The sequence below is a fragment of the Podarcis muralis genome, chromosome 1 (assembly GCF_964188315.1).
Source record: "Podarcis muralis chromosome 1, rPodMur119.hap1.1, whole genome shotgun sequence".
In the NCBI taxonomy this organism is placed as follows: domain Eukaryota; kingdom Metazoa; phylum Chordata; class Lepidosauria; order Squamata; family Lacertidae; genus Podarcis; species Podarcis muralis.
This window is the reverse complement of record NC_135655.1, coordinates 10,471,437-10,489,874: the sequence shown is the minus strand read 5'-3', so window position 1 is coordinate 10,489,874 and position 18,438 is coordinate 10,471,437. Positions and strand designations below refer to the sequence as shown.

The 18,438-nt window shown below is 42.2% G+C and overlaps 1 protein-coding gene across 6 annotated transcripts in view; it reads left to right on the top strand.

Moving 5' to 3' along the window:
- PPP2R5E (protein phosphatase 2 regulatory subunit B'epsilon) overlaps positions 1-17,169 on the top strand; it is a 91,029-nt gene extending 73,860 nt beyond the window's left edge. For 5 of the 6 annotated variants that reach the window (XM_028741480.2, XM_028741306.2, XM_028741390.2 and 2 more), the window contains 10 exons: positions 997-1,127; positions 1,757-1,816; positions 3,971-4,079; positions 5,923-5,976; positions 6,082-6,132; positions 7,207-7,326; positions 8,611-8,738; positions 11,747-11,848; positions 12,551-12,694; positions 14,839-17,169. In XM_028741480.2, the coding sequence (XP_028597313.1) occupies positions 997-1,127; positions 1,757-1,816; positions 3,971-4,079; positions 5,923-5,976; positions 6,082-6,132; positions 7,207-7,326; positions 8,611-8,738; positions 11,747-11,848; positions 12,551-12,694; positions 14,839-14,938 (999 nt within the window). In that variant the 3' untranslated portion in view covers positions 14,939-17,169. The remainder of the gene's footprint in view (positions 1-996; positions 1,128-1,756; positions 1,817-3,970; positions 4,080-5,922; positions 5,977-6,081; positions 6,133-7,206; positions 7,327-8,610; positions 8,739-11,746; positions 11,849-12,550; positions 12,695-14,838) is intronic. The other variant, XM_028741637.2, reaches the window with a different exon arrangement.
- Positions 17,170-18,438: the final 1,269 nt, after the last annotated feature.

The window sequence follows — 18,438 nt, the reverse complement described above, 5'->3', positions numbered from 1 at the left end:
AGGAAGAGCGAGGTGATTGCCATACATTCTCCCTTCTCTCTGCAGCCCTTTGCATCCACACCAGATCTGCTTCAGAGAGTTCGGATACCCATTGGGTTCGAAAATAGCCAGGCGCATTTTGCACCTGGCTATCGGCCATTTGCGACTAAGCACAGATGCCTGAGCTTCAGGATGACACCTGATATCTCCATCATCTGGAGGTGCATACCCGAGGATCCTTGGATCTGGACTGTTTTCACACACTAATGCCCCTTCCTGTAGAATTCTATCAGTTATATTTTCTCTGCGCAGTCAGAATGAATTTCAGGAACCAAAATGGTTTTTTCTCCTGTGCAGCCTGAGCAGGAGCAGTGAACAGTGTTCAAGTTAGTTGCTGTTGCTTGTCTTCCCTTACCCCACTCCACTGCCATGCTCACAGTTGTGAAGAATATTCTTACGTTATGAATGTGTTACCGTCAAGAAAAAGAGGTAGAAATAGGCTATTATATATGCGGACAGTCCCTGGATAAAGTGACTTTTCGTCTTTAAGTTCTCAAAGCTCTTAACCTAGCTCAAGGGTGTCATCTGAACTAGCTAGAGAATCAATCAAATCAGCCCATCATTTGAAAAATAAGACTTGTCTTGCCCCAAAATGGCAACTAGACATTCTGGTTTGGCGACTGCAACCTTGGTTTAAGTAGCCATTTGGCCCCTAGCTTATATGTCTGAATTTCTAACACTGCTCTGGAACAGTGATGGGAGCTGTATGGAGGAAGGGGACATTTGCAAAAACATCCCCCCACCCCGTTCATGGAAGATTCCACTGGATCAAAGAGCCTTCTATGAAGGTTACTGGTAGGGATCCGTTAGTCAGACAGAAGGTAAAAATTCACAATGGACAATTTGGCTGTGGAATGAAGAAGTATGGTCAGATAAAGCCAATTCAGAAATGCAGATGTTAGAGTCAGGCTCCATTTCTGAACTGTTGGTTTCATTTTGATTCCCCCCCCAAAATAGCTTCTGGAACTGTTTGACAGCGAAGATCCTCGTGAGCGGGACTACCTAAAAACAGTCTTACACAGAATTTATGGAAAGTTCCTTGGTCTTAGAGCATTTATCAGGAAACAGATTAACAATATTTTTCTACGGTAAGTGTGGTTTTTTTGTTTTTTGTTAAAAAGAAAGCTGTTTATGTACCGTATTTTTCGCTCTATAAGACACACTTTTACCTCCTAAAAGTAGAAATGTGTGTGCATCTTATGGAGCGAATGCAGGCTGCGTGGCTATCCCAGAAGCCAGAACAGCGAGAGGGATCGCTGCACAGTGCTCCCTCTTGCTGTCCCTTCCCCCACCTCCCGGAAACGCCCCCAAGAGCCGCACTCCCTTTCATGAGCCGCGTGGAGCTCTTGGGGGCTTTTCCCCGGGGAGGAACAAGGGCAGCCTTGTGAAAGGGAGCGCTGAGCAGAGCCTGGGATGCATACAGGCTCTGCTCAGTGCTCCCTTTACAGAATATTTTTTTCTTGCATCCCCCCTCTAAAAACTAGGTGCGTCTTATGGTCAGGTGCGTCTTATGGAGCAAAAAATATGGTGGTTTTCTATTTTCATTCCTGTAGGTTTGTACGCCCACAATATATTTTTTAATGTGTTGTGTTTTTAAACTGTAAATGCACACTAGAAGGGCAGGCTAGAAATTTCCAAGTAAAGAAATACTTAATCTGTGTAATTTGTGTCTGTGCAATTTGCTTAATTATTTAATGTATGTAATTTGTTTGGGCAGGTTTGTTTATGAAACTGAACACTTCAATGGTGTAGCTGAACTGCTGGAAATATTAGGAAGGTAAATAAAGTTTCGTTTTAAGGGCTGACCTCACCTACGACACTCCTCCTACATGATGACAAACTTGATGTGCGAAAAAGGTTATCTTAAATTTACTGACGGCTCAAAATGTTTCTGTGGAAGAAACCTCACTAGCAGTTGAACTGGCTTCCAGATAAGGGTGCTTGTGATAGTAAACACATGGCCCAACTTTCAATTTCCCAAAATGAGGGGTGTTAAAAAGTTGTAACATGAATTCAAAAGGTATTTTAATTAAATTGATATAATTTAGGTTTGCCTGGTAAGTTAAATGTGTGTGAAATTGCATAGAATTCATTAAAAATCATTGCCAAATACTTGTGACAAATTATTATTGTTGTTGTTGTTGTTGTTGTTGTTGTTGTTATTAATTATTACTATAATCACTACTACTATTTAGCATTATCTGACATTTTCATAAGGCAAAATTAATTTTTGTTTTGTTTTCCGAAAGCAGTTTATGTGCTTCTCCATCAACAGACTTACCAAGCTAACTGTTGTCCAGTCACAAAAATAATAGCAGATTTGAATTCCTCACACTCAAAAACATATTTTTAAGACCCCTCGCTGAAGAGATTTGCAAAAAAAAAAATTCAACTCCTAAAATGACATGCCCTAATGGCCCAAATGTGAGTTGCTGCCTTGCCATGGGGTCTCATAAGATGCAGTGGTGCCGAACCAATTCTCAGCCCTGTCCTCTTCTTTTTTCCTCCACTCACTTGTACTGCACACAATAGTTCAAATGGAACTGCAGTTGTGCAGGGGGGGAGTGAAGCTGTAGAAGGCCCTCTTTGAAATTCAGGAAAGATGTCATTGTCAGGAGTTCAGCTTACACTTGAGTAGGACCCTGGCAGAGACACATGCCCGACTGGCATGTTCTCTCCCTCCTAGTCGATCGTTCGGGAGCTTCATAAGCTTTCTTCAGCCCGAACATCACAGCGACCGATGCCAACTGACACTGGCACACTTAGAGATCCACAGAGTTTGCACAGTTGGCGTAACACAGCAATTCAGCATTTTGGCTAATCTACTTTATTTACATATAAACACACATGGAGCACTGCAACATGGCTCCCTCTCTCTCTAGCATCAGACAGCAAAGAGAGAAAGAACAAAGGACAATAGTCCCACTTCATGGAACACAGTAACACAAACATCCTGTCTTCGTCACTTCCCACTTTGTGGAGTCAAAACATATCATGTCATGTGAAAGACAAAAATCCCATGACTGCAATCATAGATCAGGAATTCTAACAGTCTTGACTGCTGCGTTTCTGAGAGCACAAGGAAGCTAAATATGCGTCTTCCTGAAGTTGGACAGAGTTACTTGCCAGGGCTGGGATTCTGCCTTATCTGAGTTAGTTTAAGCTGTTCCTTATAATATTGGTTCTAAACTGGATCTAAAGGATTGGGTTGCTGGTGTGGATTGTCAGGCAATCTATGCTTTATTGGGCATCCGATTTTGGCAAGGTAGCTCTCACTGACATTTAAAGCGGCATTCAAATGCTATGGGGCCCTGTATCCTTAGTTGCTTGGCATATGCTTAACTTCACTTTAGAGGCAAGGTCAGGCTGTTAAGCTTTTCTGTGCTCCATTTTAGATTTTCTAATGGCCCACACCTTGGGCTTGTTGATTTGGTTCCCAGGATTTTATTTGCATTGAGGTCAGGAGCAGACCTTGAGCTCATGTACTTTCTCTTTGTGGACTTACGGCCCATATGCTCCCTTGTCTGCTCGCTTTGATTCTGAAAGAGAAACCCTTGGCCTTTTCACTTGCAGGATCTGGCAGATTCCATCCTGAAGTGAAAGTCGTTTATTCAGTCACTTCTACCCACAGTGAGATAGGACAAGAGACCCAAACTTGCTCATGATAACAGAATTCTCAGGGGTCAGATAATGAAAGGAAATCTGTATGGACAATTTTATAATATGCACTGTTTGCACTTATTGGTAAAAGAATGCTTTTCTGCTTATAAATAAAATTTGCAAGATTACTTTTGTTCTCATGCAAATTTAGACCATGTTTCATGTGTGCCAGTTTCAAACGCTTGTTCTAGCTGTGATTAGATATACAATCCAGTTCATTCTGTGTTAAGGAATACCTTGATACTAATAATGCTTCTTTTCTCCCTTCTAGTATTATCAATGGCTTTGCTTTACCTCTTAAAGCCGAGCATAAACAGTTTTTGGTGAAAGTACTGATTCCTCTACATACCGTTAGAAGTTTATCGCTCTTCCATGCACAGGTAAAAACTTCCATACAAATGTTTGTTTGTTTTTTGTTTCTTGCTTTTGTTAGAACCCGTGTGGCCGGCACTTCTGTATGTGCTGAGTTGGAAATAGATTTAACCAAACCCTTTAAGAAAACGGAAACATGTCGAGTCCAGCACACATATTTTTGCTTGCCCCTTGTGTTCGCCAGAGACTGCCTGCAATTGGGCAAGAATCTCCAGCAACCCATCCACTTCTGTCAGTCTGTTCTTACAAGGTTATTTGGCTAGGTGAGCGGGATGTTTTCTCTAGTTCAGCCCTGAGTCCACAATGCAGTGCTAGGTAAGCTAAGGAGGTACAAGGCTACTGGCTGTTTTGCTGAAACAGAGCTACTGCTAATTGTATCTTAATTGTTTAGTGTTGCCTTAGGATGAGGGCGCACACAAGGTTTGAAAGCTAAACTTACATCAGTTTGCACAAGTGTCTGTCTTCAGTGTTGATGAATACAAACAACCCCTGTTTTAGGCGCGACCGAAATGTGCACATGCACACAGCGGCAAATCTGGAAGGGACCAGGAAACGTCCTAAAAGGGATGGATGGGGCAGGGTGTTTTAATTGCACACAATTTCACGCAAGTGTGCAACGCCCTGGAATGCAAGACCCATCCAGATCTGGGACTGCCTGTACAGCTTCCCTATTTATTTATTTACTTTTTTTGGTTTGGGTGCTTTATTCCACTCTGTAATTGGGGCTTGGCAGCTAGATATGCCTGCCAGCTAACTTGGGGAGGAGCACTACAGCCCGAGTCAGACACCTCCTCCACTTTCCTCCCGCCTTCTTACTTTTGCCCTCCAGTGAATCTGTAGTCAGCTGACACAAAGCCCCTAAGGGTAGCATCTTCCACTGTTCTTGATGGGAGAGGCGACTGCAGGGAATAATAAGTGGGGAGTGTTGCTGTGTGTTTCTGAAAGTGTTTGCTGCTTCCAAAAGCCAGTTGTTGAGGTGGTTGGTTAGAATGAAAAGGTTGCCTTCCTCTGCTGCAAGGTGATGGTGAAGCAACAGTGGTGTCCGATTTAGCCTGCAGGCTGCCATTCTGCACACCACTGCTTTGAATTCCTGGCACAAATTCTGAACCAGCACCTATACTCTTTAGTATTCTTGCTTTCCTAAGTTTGACTACAAATCTTCTCATTGAACAGCAGCATGTTCCCCCCTTTCCTGCTCTCCAAACCTTTGCCTCTGATATCCCTGCAGAGGGAGCCTTGCTAGCTTAATCTTTCTGTACGCCAGTCTTCAGCTGTGCTAACACATCTCACGTGCCCTAGTGCTGCCAGAAACGTAGAAGAAAAACATCCACAGCACAATGAAGCATTCAGTGTCGAAATTCAGATGGTTTCAGACTCACATTTATCTAGTTGCTTTAGTATACTCAGGATCTTGGTGTGTTGGTCAATGTTGCAGTTTGATGGAACTCCACATCTTTCAATCTTCATTTGAAATGGAAACTGCTAGCAGAATAAGACTTGGATACAAAGCTGCCCCTGTGTAATTTGAGGGTTGTTGCATCATCATCAATCATCATTATTCTTATAGGACCACTGATTTATCTCTTCCTGCTACAGCCCCCTGCATTACTTCCTAATATTTTCCAGTGGGCATCATTAATTGTTGCTCTCTGTAGTTGCAGGAGGATGCAGCAGGTCAGGGGAAACCTAGTGCCATGAAGGAAGTCTGTTCGTGGCAGTTAGGATTCTGGATGTATATCTGGATTAATACCTTAATTAATTAAATACCTTAATGACATTTTTATTCTTTTTTATTCTTTTTGCGTTTTCAAGAAAATACTTTAAAGCAATGTTTTCTTACATATTTTGCAGTTGGCGTATTGCATAGTGCAGTTTCTGGAGAAAGACCCTTCACTCACAGAGCCCGTAAGTATGATCTATACATGTCTCTTTTTATCTTGAGAGTTGGCTTCAGATACCTGTGTATTTCTGTATCTAAATGGACTGTTCATTGTCTCGTCTTCAATGCAGGTCATTAGAGGTTTAATGAAATTCTGGCCGAAAACTTGCAGTCAAAAAGAAGTAAGTAATGGGGCGTCGATCGTCTTCCTGTTGAAAACAGAATCTGTAGAAAAAGGGAACACTGGGCCATCTCTTATTATATTGCAAATGCCATTTAAAGTAAGCAAGTGTAAAGGGATGCACATTTCAGACAAAAATATCTTAATCACATATATATGCTCATGGGGTCTGAACTGCTGGTGGCTGATGAGGAGAGAGACCTTGGAAATAGCTAGATGAAGATGGCAGCCCAGGTTATGCAGCAGCTGTGGGAAAAGGCATATTCCATGCTTGGGATCATTAGAGTGCTTAGAGTGTTCAACTAGGGGGACTTGGGTTCAAATCTTCACTCGGCCATGAAGCTAACTGGGTGGCCTTTGGTCAACCATTGCCTCTCAGGCCAATCTATCACACAGGGCAACTCTGAGGATAAAATGGTGAGGACCCAGCCATGTGTGCTGTTTTGAGCTCTTTAGAGAAATGGTAGGATAGAAACCTTACAAGTAACCCAATAGTATTTTGTAGTACAATGGAAAATGTAGGTGTCTTTGAGGAAAGTTAAACGATTGTATTAAATGATTTTAGATGCAGATCTTTTTTTTTTTTGACATTCATCATTGACTACTCAGAAGCCATAGGTTTATTGCTTTGCACAAAGGTTGGCAACAGCCCAATTAGCAACCATTGTATGCTACATATTCTTGTAGGAGTAAAATAATGGCTACCCTCCTTAGTGCCATCTGTAAAAAGTAAGCTGTCCACCCTACTTAGCTGTTAATAGTGTCAATTTTTAAGAGCGGTTGGAAATGTTTGCATGTGCTCTTTAATTGTGACATTTGCAAGTTTATTTTGGTGCAGAGTCTTACTGACTTGATTGAAGTGTGCTTGTTCCTATGCCAATAAATGGTGCTGGGTTTTGCATTTACTTCCTAAGAAGTATATGCATGATTGCAGCCAGTTTCTGCAAATGAAGGGGTATATTGTTCTTGTGCATTATCTCTACTGGCATAACTAGAAGCTGAGTTAATGCTTCCTTCAAAATTTATTTCCGAATGCAAACAGAAGACCTCTGAATTTAATACTTTCTCACTTTAGGTCATGTTCCTTGGAGAGCTGGAGGAGATATTGGATGTGATTGAACCCTCACAGTTTGTCAAAATTCAAGAACCCTTGTTTAAACAAATAGCTAAGTGTGTGTCTAGCCCTCACTTTCAGGTCAGTATTGGCAGCCAGAAACTCAGAAGCAAATTGTATGTTGCATGTACATAAACCGTGGCACCATTTTTTAATATGGGAAGTCACTTCAGAAGAGGGGGATTCTGAGCAGTGAAGCAAGTTTTGGAGAATGCTTAGCCTTTTCCCAGTGGAGTACAGGATCAGGTTTAAGGTGCTGGTTTTAACCTTTAAAGCCCTATACGGCTTCGGACCCTCAAACCTACGGGACCTGCTCTCCTGGTATGCCCCACGGAGGACCTTCTGGTCCGCAAATAATAACATCTTGGAGGTCCTGGGCCTCAAGGAAATTAGACTGGCCTCAACCAGAGCCAAGGCCTTTTTGGCCGTGGCCCCAACCTGGTAGAATGCTCTGCCACAAGAGACCAGGGCCCTGCGGGATCTGACATCTTTCCACAGAGCCTGCAAGATGGAGCTGTTCCGCCAGGCCTTTGGTTAGGGTCCTGTTTGGTTGGCGTCTGACTCCCCCCCTCCTTATAAAAACTTATACGAAAGTGGCCCCGCAACTTTTCTCACAGGTTCATATAAGATCAGCACAAACAGTTAGGCTGATGAGCATTTAAGGTCCCCAGCCCTAATCTGTGGGCTGTCATCTGATTGGATTTCACTTTGATTCTGATTTGATTTTAGGATGTATTTTAATTGATTGCCTGATTTTATGTTAATATGTTATATATTTGATGTTAGCCACTCAGAGCCTGGTTTTGGCCGGGGAGGGCAGGGTAAAAATAATTATAATTATAATTTATTATTTATACCCTGTCCATCTGGCTGGGCTTCCCCAGCCACTCTGGGCGGCTTCCAACAAAATATTAAAATACAGTAATCCATCAAACATTAAACACTTCCCTAAACAGGGCTGCCTTCAGATGTCTTCTAAAAGTCTGGTAGTTGTTGTTCTCTTTGACATCTGGTGGGAGGGCATTCCACAGGGCGGGTACCGCTACCGAAAAGGCCCTCTGCCTGGTTCCCTGTAACTTGGCTTCTCTCATTGAGGGAACCGCCAGAAGGCCCTGTCCTACCACTTTGCCATGCAATATTGTTTCCTCTCAATAGATTTCCCGTAATGGAATACCACATGTGCATTTACTTGCTGGCCCCAATATGTTTAGGGCTTTAAAGGTTAATTCCAGCACTTTAAGTTGGGCCCATAAACAATCTGGAAAACAGAACAGATGGCAAAGCACTGGCATAATATGGTTGTACTTACTGGAATTGTTACCTGATCTAGGAAATAAAAGAATACCATTTCTCCCTTTTTCCAAGGTGGCTGAAAGAGCACTGTACTATTGGAATAATGAATACATCATGAGTTTGATAGAGGAGAATTCCAATGTAATACTTCCCATAATGTTTTCCAGTCTGTACAGGATTTCCAAAGAACACTGGAACCCGTAAGTGTTTTTCTTTGTTTTATTTTTTAAAAAACCCATTGTTGTATATTTGCAACACATTGAAAATCTTAGATTTGTACCTTTCACAGAGCTGTTTTCTAACCAATGAAATACTGCTTATCTGACCTGTCTTGACATTTCACCACTTGCAGGGTTTTACAGCATAGACTTGACACCAAATGCACTTAACTCTAGAGTTGCACAATGAGAGCAGTGCTTTTGCAAGCACTTAGGATATTTACCTGAAGTGTATGCACGAAACTTGTTTCTGGGATACCATACAATTGAGAAAGTTGTACTGTTTCTCATATATATAGTGCTAGCTGACAGTATGGTACTTGCAGTATGATAGAATAAGCTTGCAGAAGCTCCTCTGAGATCCTTGGTGGGAGAAGTTAAGAAGAGGAGAGAACTCTGGAATTGCAGAGATAATAAATCCCTGTACGTGCTCTGGTCCATGGGGTCACGAAGAGTCGGACACGACTAAACGACTAAACAACATAGTTGGAATGTGGCCCTGCCTCGTTGTCTACATGGTCACTTAGGAAAATAAAGGTAAAGGTAAAGGTACCCCTGCCCGTACGGGCCAGTCGTGTCCGACTCTAGGGTTGCGTGCTCATCTTGCTCTAGAGGCCGTGAGCCGGCGCCGTCCGAAGACACTTCCGGGTCACGTGGCCAGCGTGACGAAGCTGCTCTGGCGAGCCAGCATCAGCGCAGCACACGGAAACGCCGTTTACCTTCCCGCTATAAAGCAGTACCTATTTATCTACTTGCACTTAAGAGTGCTTTCGAACTGCTAGGTGGGCAGGAGCTGAGACCGAACGACGGGAGCTCACCCCGCCGCGGGGATTCGAACCGCCGACCATACGATCAGCAAGTCCTAGGCACTGAGGCCCACAGCGCCACCCGCGTCCCTCTTAGGAAAATAGATAAGGTTAAAACTTTTGGAAATGAGAGGAGACTTGGTTGGCTCTCCAAAGCGACTCTCATTATGATCTGGCCTATTTACTTGAAAAGTGATATTGGAACCTCTTCATAGATATTTGGTGCACAGCCGTATTGTGAACAAAAGTATGATGACTTCCAAGTTGGACTATTGCAGATCTTTGAACAGAAACATGTCATCTAGAGACTTGCAGAACCTGGAAAAGGTTTCACCAGTTTGAAGGGTCCGTTTCTCAGAAACGGAAAGTTTATTTATTTATTTTTTGTAAAAAACCTGTACAGATCATTGTTCAAACCAAGTTTCACAAAGCTGTTCACAGTTCAACCATAATATAATTTTGAAACTAAATAAAAACAAAAAAAAAATTTCATTTTTTCAAAACAGCACAGAAACCTGCTGAAACACGCAGCACCAGTTAGTAGTACCCGGCATGATATGTCCATGTTAAATATTGAGTTCATAGAAAGTTCATAGAATCATAGAGTTGGAATAGACCACAAGGGCCATCGAGTCCAACCCCCTGCCAAGCAGGAAACACCATCAGAGCACTCCTGACATATGGTTGTCAAGCCTCTGCTTAAAGACCTCCAAAGAAGGAGACTCCACCACACTCCTTGGCAGCAAATTCCACTGTTGGGAAAGCGCAAAGTTCATTCCATATCCTGAGCTAGCATATTGGCAGATGCTCTGATTCTCGTATCCCCCACCCCCAAAGACTAAACTGTATTATTAAAAATCTAGCCAAAAGAATGCGAAGAATTTGCAGTTCAGTGGGACCAGGGAGGTTGGTTTACTGTTCTTCCTCAGACCGGTTGTGTGGAGGATTGTGTCACAGTTGAGTGATGTTGATGTCACTAGTACCTTGCGTATCGGGAACTTTGAAACAAAGGATCTATCATAGAATTAGAGTTGGAAGGAAGCGCTGAGGGTCATCTACCCTCTAGTCCAACCACCTGTCCACAGCTGTCCCGGGGGGGGGGGGGGGCTGAACCGCCAACCTTCTGGTCAACAGCCAGATGCACTGACCTATTGCGCCCCAGAGATGTGCATCCCATATTTTTAAAAGGTGCCTTTTGCCGCTCTGCAGCTACAACATTGCTACTTTACAGCAATATCCTCCAGATAAAACCTTAATACGATTTACTTTTGCCCTAGTCTTCAGAGCACTGCGCTGATAAGCCCTGTGGTATTCTGTGGGGTCTGCAGTAGGAGACAGCCTTGAGGTGCACAGACAGGTCATCAAAAGCTTACTCAAGAGGGCTTATGGGAGATGAGTCCCTGGTTTTCTTACACTTTCTTCTTCTGGGTCTCCTTAACAGGACACGTAGTAAATTCAGTAGTACTTACTTCTACATGCATATATTGCACTGAGCTTCTACGGGGTAATAAAGGGAAAAATATAAACATGAAAGTCCTTTTTTATTTAAGATGAGGTTCGCTGCTCCTCCTCAGTGCTTCTCTCGTTCCATTTCCTTTTTCTAATTCTAGTCTTCCTTTCCCCCAGTCCTTTTTCTTATAGTTTCTTTTGCCATTGTCCCAGCTTATTAGCATAGAAGGACTGGAGTTGACTAGAGAGTATCTTGAGGTTCCCAGTCCTTGGAGAACTTGACACTAGGCTGCACAGATGAAAGGAATGAAAAAGTTGGGATCACCTGCCTGGTACCATGCTAAATTTGTGTTAAATCTTCCTGCATTCTCTCCCTGCTTTCATATGTTTCTGCAAAACTTGAGTTCTAAACTTCAGTTGCCCCCTCTGCTCTTCCCCCATAAAGTAATAGCATCTTGAGTTTGGCTTATCGCTGTTCCTTTTACATTGAAACACTGCAGAATTTGAAAAGGCTCCACACACTATATTCAGCTGTGGTTGCTGACACTTCCCAGCACAACATTTATTGATGCAGGATTCTGTTTCCATTGACCCATTATAGATTTGGGGAAGACTGGAAGGGGACACACCTTGGATGATGCCAGAGCTGTGTGTCCTATGACGGTGTTGTTGGCACGAAAAGATCTGTCCCGTTTGAACGGCAAATTAACGGACTCTTTCTTTCACGATTCACAGGGCTATTGTGGCTTTAGTATACAACGTGCTGAAGGCATTTATGGAAATGAACAGCGCCATGTTTGACGAGCTGACGGCCACTTACAAGTCAGATCGCCAGCGGTAACTTTCTACAGCCTTTTTTATTTTATTTTGTCAGCTGTGCCTAAAGCCTGCTGTTTTTAGTTTTGGTTCTTTTTTTATTTGAACACTTTGCAGTAATTGCATAATTCCCACACATGATTGATTGCAATGCCTCATTCCCCCCCTCCCCGCATGCTCATTAGCCTGGCCCCTGCAAGACGTATAGATGGTTGTTTTTTTTCCTTCCCTTTATGAGATACAGTACCCATTGCGTAGCTTGTGAACTTGCATTCCTCACAGAACTTCTTTTGGCTCTATGTTCTTAAAGACTTAATTGTATCAAGAATTTCAATGGTGAAAAATAAAAATAATTTCTTTTTTTTATTAAACCCCCCCCCAACTCATCAATTTGCCTTCACTTTGCTTTGAAGATGGTGTCCAGAATGCATACAGGAACTCTTTGCGAGTCAAGAAAGCTTTCGGCAATCAACTCTCATAACTTGCGTCTGACCTTTATTGGAATCTCTAAGCAAAGTGACCCCCTTTCTCCCCCCCCCCCCAGCCTTCCTTGCTTTCCTTCTCCATAATATCTTGATACATTTAAGGCTTTGACATTGCTGGATCTAGAAGAAGTGCCATCCATACGATCATTAGTTGCACCTTAGTTTAAAATGTTTCTCTGTCTTTCCCTTAATCACCCTTCTCCAATTATAGTGCATCATCTTTTGTCTGAAATTTCAGCTTATCCAAAGCAGCAGGTGAAACTAATGAGGAAACTTCGGGAACTCTGGGCAGTTTGCGACTTGGTGAAAGTCGTGCCTTTTGTGAGACTCGGGGTTCCCACAAGCAAAGCGAAGGGTACTGTATGTCATCAAGCCTTGTTAGGTTAGTATAGCCTCTCACAACGTTCTTGGAGGCCCTAATGTTGTTCAGTTCCATCACCAGGCTGACAGCTCTCTGCTTAACATTAAAAAGAAAACTCAAAGAAATGTAAATAGAGGGGTACCAAGTACCCCTTAGCTTTAATAGACTTTATGCCTGTACGCACAGCAAGTCAGTTATGATTGATTTGTTAATGTTTTGTCTAAGCTAGGCTAGGCTTCTTACACAGTGGCCCAGGACCATCAGGGTATCGGGGATGCTGCTGTGTGGACTTAGTGTGGACCTTTTTGTAAACATTACGCAAGTTTCATCAAGAAACTGGTTAGATTCCTAACAATTATTAGTGAAGTATTGATTGTTTTTCTGGCAATGGGTGTTTCTGGCGTTTGGTCACCTCAAAAGGTCAAAGCTGAGGCTTCCATCTACGTGCAGGAAACACATTTTTAAAATCATGACATCTTGGAGGCAAGGATCCGGAAAGCTATTTCATTCATCGAGAATCTCCGGCGTGGTTTTCGACCTTTTTGTCTTTGAACAGCAGGCTCCCATGTCACACCATGATCAGCTTTGAACATTCACTCAGTCTCAAAAATGGTTTTCCGTGTGGCATTGCGGGGTGTTTGAGAAACACAAGCCTAAAGCCTCCCTGGCTGCTAGCACAAAACTCGATGCACTGTTGTTTGGATTCCAGCAGTAAAAAAGACAAGGCATTGCTCAAGTAGAGGATACACTTTGCTAAGGAGTAAGCACTATTGTTTTCACTGGGGTCTCCTCCATAATGAATAGCGGTAGGATAGTAGTCCAGGATTGTTCTGGTATACAGAATTTTGCCATTTTTAACTATGTACACTATGTATAGTTGACAACTGTGACATTATCTATTGCCTGCCAAGTCAATATCCGGTGTTTTTAAAAAGTTAAGTAGCTATATTTTAATGTATTTTTAATCTTTTGCTGGAAGCAGCCCAGAGTGGCTGGGGAAACCCAGCCAGATGGGTGGGGTATAAATATTTTTTTAAAAATTATTATTATTGTTACTATTACTACAATAAACCTGGGTATAATTCATTAGCTCTCTGGCAACTTGAAAGTTATGCACATATTAAGTTTATGATCCTGAGAAATAGAAAGGTTAAGTAGCAGTTTCTGTTTTGTGAAAGGTTGGACCTGGAATTTTGGTCACTTGTCTGGCTGGAGTTCCAATGGTTTCATTGGAAAGAAGCTTAGGACATTTTTCTGTAAAAAATGATGACGATAAGAATGTATGGGGAAGGAGAGAACAAGAAATGGAATAATAATGTCCGATAATTAAAAAGAGATCCAACGAGTTCGCTAGAAAGAAAAATAAATCCACTCGTCACGGATGACATACATTGCCAAATGAAGCTCCACTGGCTTCCATCTCCATAGTATTTGAAGGAACATATGGGGCAGTATGGGTTTGTAATGGCTTCAAATACAGGAACACAATTCCTTACCCTCCAAAACGTCTGCAGTAGCGCATTTGGTATGTAATTGTTTTTATTCTACCTTTGTTTTGCTCTGGAAGGCAGGTTTTCATTAACTCGGATAAAGAAATCCCAGTAAGTGCAGGACAAGACCAGCAAATAGAGCAAGCGGTGTGATTCCGAAGTCTTGCCAGACTGGGTAGCATGGGATGCTGCAAGGCAAGAGCCAGTGTGGTGTAGTGGTTAAGAGCAGTAGACTCGTAATCTGGTGAACCTGGTTCGCTTCCCCACTCTTCCACATTCAGCTGCTGGGTGACCTTGGGCCAGTCACACTTCTCTGAAGTCTCTCAGCCCCACTCACCTCACAGAGTGTTTGTTGTGGGGGAGGAAGGGAAAGGAGAATGTTAGCCGCTTTGAGACTCCTTAAAGGGAGTGAAAGGCGGGATATCAAATCCAAACTCCCAAACCGGCTTGGGGTTGTTCCTGCGAATGCCTGGCACTATTCAGTTGCGGGGTTCTTGTGTGTGCAGCCTTAAGAGGTTTCAGAGAAAATGCAAAACGTTGGGACGTCCCAGTGCATCGTTCTACCTCTAATGCCGTTTTCTTTCTGTAGCTGTACTGATGTAAGAAACAAGGGGCTCGTGAAAACCCGACTTTTTCCTCTAATGCTTCTCTTCCCCCCTCCCCTTAATTTAACAGCGAGAAGAAAAAGGAGAAGGAACGTGAAGAGCTATGGAAGAAACTGGAGGATTTGGAACTAAAGCGGGGTCTTAGACGGGATGGGATAATTCCAACTTAACAAAAAGCAGCAAAGCAGCATTTAAATAACCTGTGGAGTCACACATGTATGTAGTAGAAGATGGAGCAACAGTTTTCTGTATTGTGCAACTTTACAGTAGATTTCACATTTGTTTCATTATTACAACAGCACTGTATATATCTGTCTCTAAGTAAAGGAAAACAAACAAACAAAAAAAGAACTTCAATCCAAAGTTTGGACAACAGATGGACTTCTCAGAACTTTGCAAAAATAATCATTGTTTTAACCCTTCTTTAAACCAGTCTTCAAAAGATCTGTTGAAATTGCTATGTCCAAATTCCATTGTCAGGACCTCTTCCTTATTTATCATTAGCAGAGAGTGATACAACTTCAAATGTGAACAATCTTAAATTTAGCTTGTCTTTCTGCTAAACTGTTAAATGTATTTATAGTAAAAGAGAGAGAGAGAAAAAAAAAAAGATTGTCATTTTCTTATGAGTTTGTGTAACATCTTTCTCCTCCAGATAACTATGCTGTAATTTGACTTGGATTTTTTTGTTTTTGTTTTTTTCCTTTTTTTTGCACATCTTCATGAGTTGAATGTTTATACAGATCAGGGCCGTAAAAAGAAAAAAGAAAAATAGAGGTCCTTTAAATGCTAAGAGTTTGTTCTGGTATACGCAACTTTTGAGTACCAGACCTGCTTTGGTGCTCCTTCAGTGTGAACATTACGAGTAACTATAATGTGGTTATAGGCGGACTTGGGAGGTGTGCATTGGGATTTGCCAATGAATCAGTTGCTTGCGAATCCCACCTCACCTCACCAGTCCTTATCAAAGTGTGCAGTGGCAACAACGCAGACTTCAGTATCCGACCAGTATTAAGCTGTACACGGTTGATAAAATGGCCAGATTTGTCTTAGGAATACTGAGGATAAATTATTGCATTGCTATACATTTTCTTTAGGCTATTTGGAAATAATAAAACAAGAGTACATCTAAAAAAAAATTTGATCGTGTATGGTCATCATGGAGCTAATATGGGGGTGGGGGTGGGGAGTTGAGCAGACAGGTTGGATTGTTTGAAGTTGTTGCCTTACCTTTCTAAATATTTATTAAACATTCCAGCCAAAAAAGGTAAAGAAAAAAAAAAGATTCTGTGGTGGTTTTTGCAACTCCGTTTCTTATCACAGCAACATCTTGTTTTGAGCTGGAATGGATTACGGATAACATACTTCAGCATTCTGAACTTGGGTGCTCATTTCCTAATTACTGTATTTGTTACCAAAAGTGGTTCTAAAAAATACTATTGGGGAGCAGGGGGGGAAGAGAATATTCCAATTCTGGCAAACCTAATGTCTTGAGTATTAATAATAAAATTTTAAATGATTTTATATCAAAGGTGCATTGTGACCAAATTGTTTAAGGTTAAAAACAAAGCAAAAAAATATATATATGGAAAAAAGAGAGGGCTGTATTATAAATATACATTACTGGCTATCTGCTTTGTATTTAAAAGTGGAATCTCACATCTTTGGTAGATAAAATGCTGATAAGACTTGTGTACAGTATATATTTAGCTAATGCAGGTACATTATTATATACCGTAAGGTATGTGTTTTTCAGGATTTTTCTCCAGGATGCTTTTGAACTGTTATAGACAACATATGACAACAATGATTGATAATCCTAAACCATTGATCCAGCAGTATTTACAGTATAAAGCTGAATTGGTGTTCATAAGTCTTTTGTGATAGTCGCAAACATGAATTTACAACCTGTTGCCATTGATAGAAGTACAGTATAAATACGAGCTTGTATATTTTTCTTCCTGCCATTTAAATATTTGGTAGAATTGGGGGTTTCTTGTTTCCAGGCCAAATAAATAAATAAAACGAGAGAGCAGGGAGATTCCCCTCTCTTGTCAGACGGACTACTGTTTCGGGGTTACCAGGTCACAGTTTGTACATGTGAGTCTTTGCACATGGATATTGTAAACTCAAGAGCTTTGTAAAAACTTGACACTGCTAATTCATTGGGGGGGGGGGGGAGGGCGTGTGGAAACGAGAAGTAAACTAGTCATATGCAACACCAAACACAACATGGTTTAATGGGATTAAGCTAAGCCTCTTTTAAGAACATTGACTGGGACTCAATGTATACATGGCAGATGCTGCCATAGGTGAAACGTTCTATTTTAAAAAAAAAAGTGCTGGAGCAAAAGGTGCAAGCTGAAATACTGAAGATGAAATAAATTTATAACAAATCATATCCCTTAGACGTCCTTGATTTTGACCAGTCTTTTGTTTCTGCTACGGATTTTGAAGTTAACCCATGCCCTAAAATAGGCTTCGACGAGAACGTTTTACACACCTGAGTAAAAACATTTTACAGTCGTGAAAAGCATATTAAAGCAGCAGTGTAAATGTTATATGCTATTATCATGGTGTTAAAACACACACATGCGTAATTAGGAAAAAGTGGTATATCTTTGAAGGAGGGTCAGTTGATTGCTTGACTCCTGGATATTTGCAGTCGTCTTGCAACGGGGGACACATTCCAGGCCGTTTGTCACATAGGTGCTGAACACTTCACGAGCCCAGGGCCTGTTTCTTGGAAGGTATGGAAATTCAGCCTGAGAGCCAGCCTTTCTCATGCCTTTCTTTGAGCAAAGAAATAAATGCAACAAAGAGACTAGGACGCAGCTCCCAGGGTCAACAAATGATCTTCCTGGACTGTATGTAAGTAAAAAGAGTCGGGCGGGAGAAAGCTAGAGGCAGACTGAGGCAGTTGAAGCAGCCCCTTATTTAGGGCCGGTGCACCCATTAGGCAAGGTGAGGGGACTGCCTCAGGCGGCAGCATCCCCAGGGATAGCAGATCCCAATGTCAGTTTTCCTTCCTCCTCTGTTCCTAACGTAGACCTCCTGTGGTGGGGAGTGGGATGTCAATTTGTGGTTCCACCTCAAGTGCAAAAACGTATTGGGCTGGCCCCGGCCCTTTGTTGTTGTTTAGTCGTTTAGTCGTGTCCGACTCTTCGTGACCCCATGGACCAGAGCACGCCAGGCACCTCTGTCCTCCACTACCTCCCACAGTTTGGTCAAACTCATGCTGGTAACCTCGAAAACACTATCCAACCATCTTGTCCTCTGTCGCCCCCTTCTCCTTGTGCCCTCCATCTTGTGCCCAGCCCGCCTTAATGAAGCAGCCTACACTATGAAAACAAAACACTTTTCATGCACGGATATTTTATCTGCCTTTCAAAACACACGAAATGCTTGAGAGGGCACTGAGGCACCAGGAAACGCAGCATTGTGTCTGCGCACTGAGCTTGTATTTTTTGCTCTATAAGACTCACTTTTCCCCTCCTAAAAAGTAAGGGCGAATGTGTGTGCGTCTTATGGAGCGAATGCAGGCTGCGCAGCTATCCCAGAAGCCAGAACAGCAAGAGGGATTGCTGCTTTCACTGCGCAGCGATCCCTCTTGCTGTTCTGGCTTCTGGGATTCAGAATATTTTTTTTCTTGTTTTCCTCCTCCAAAAAC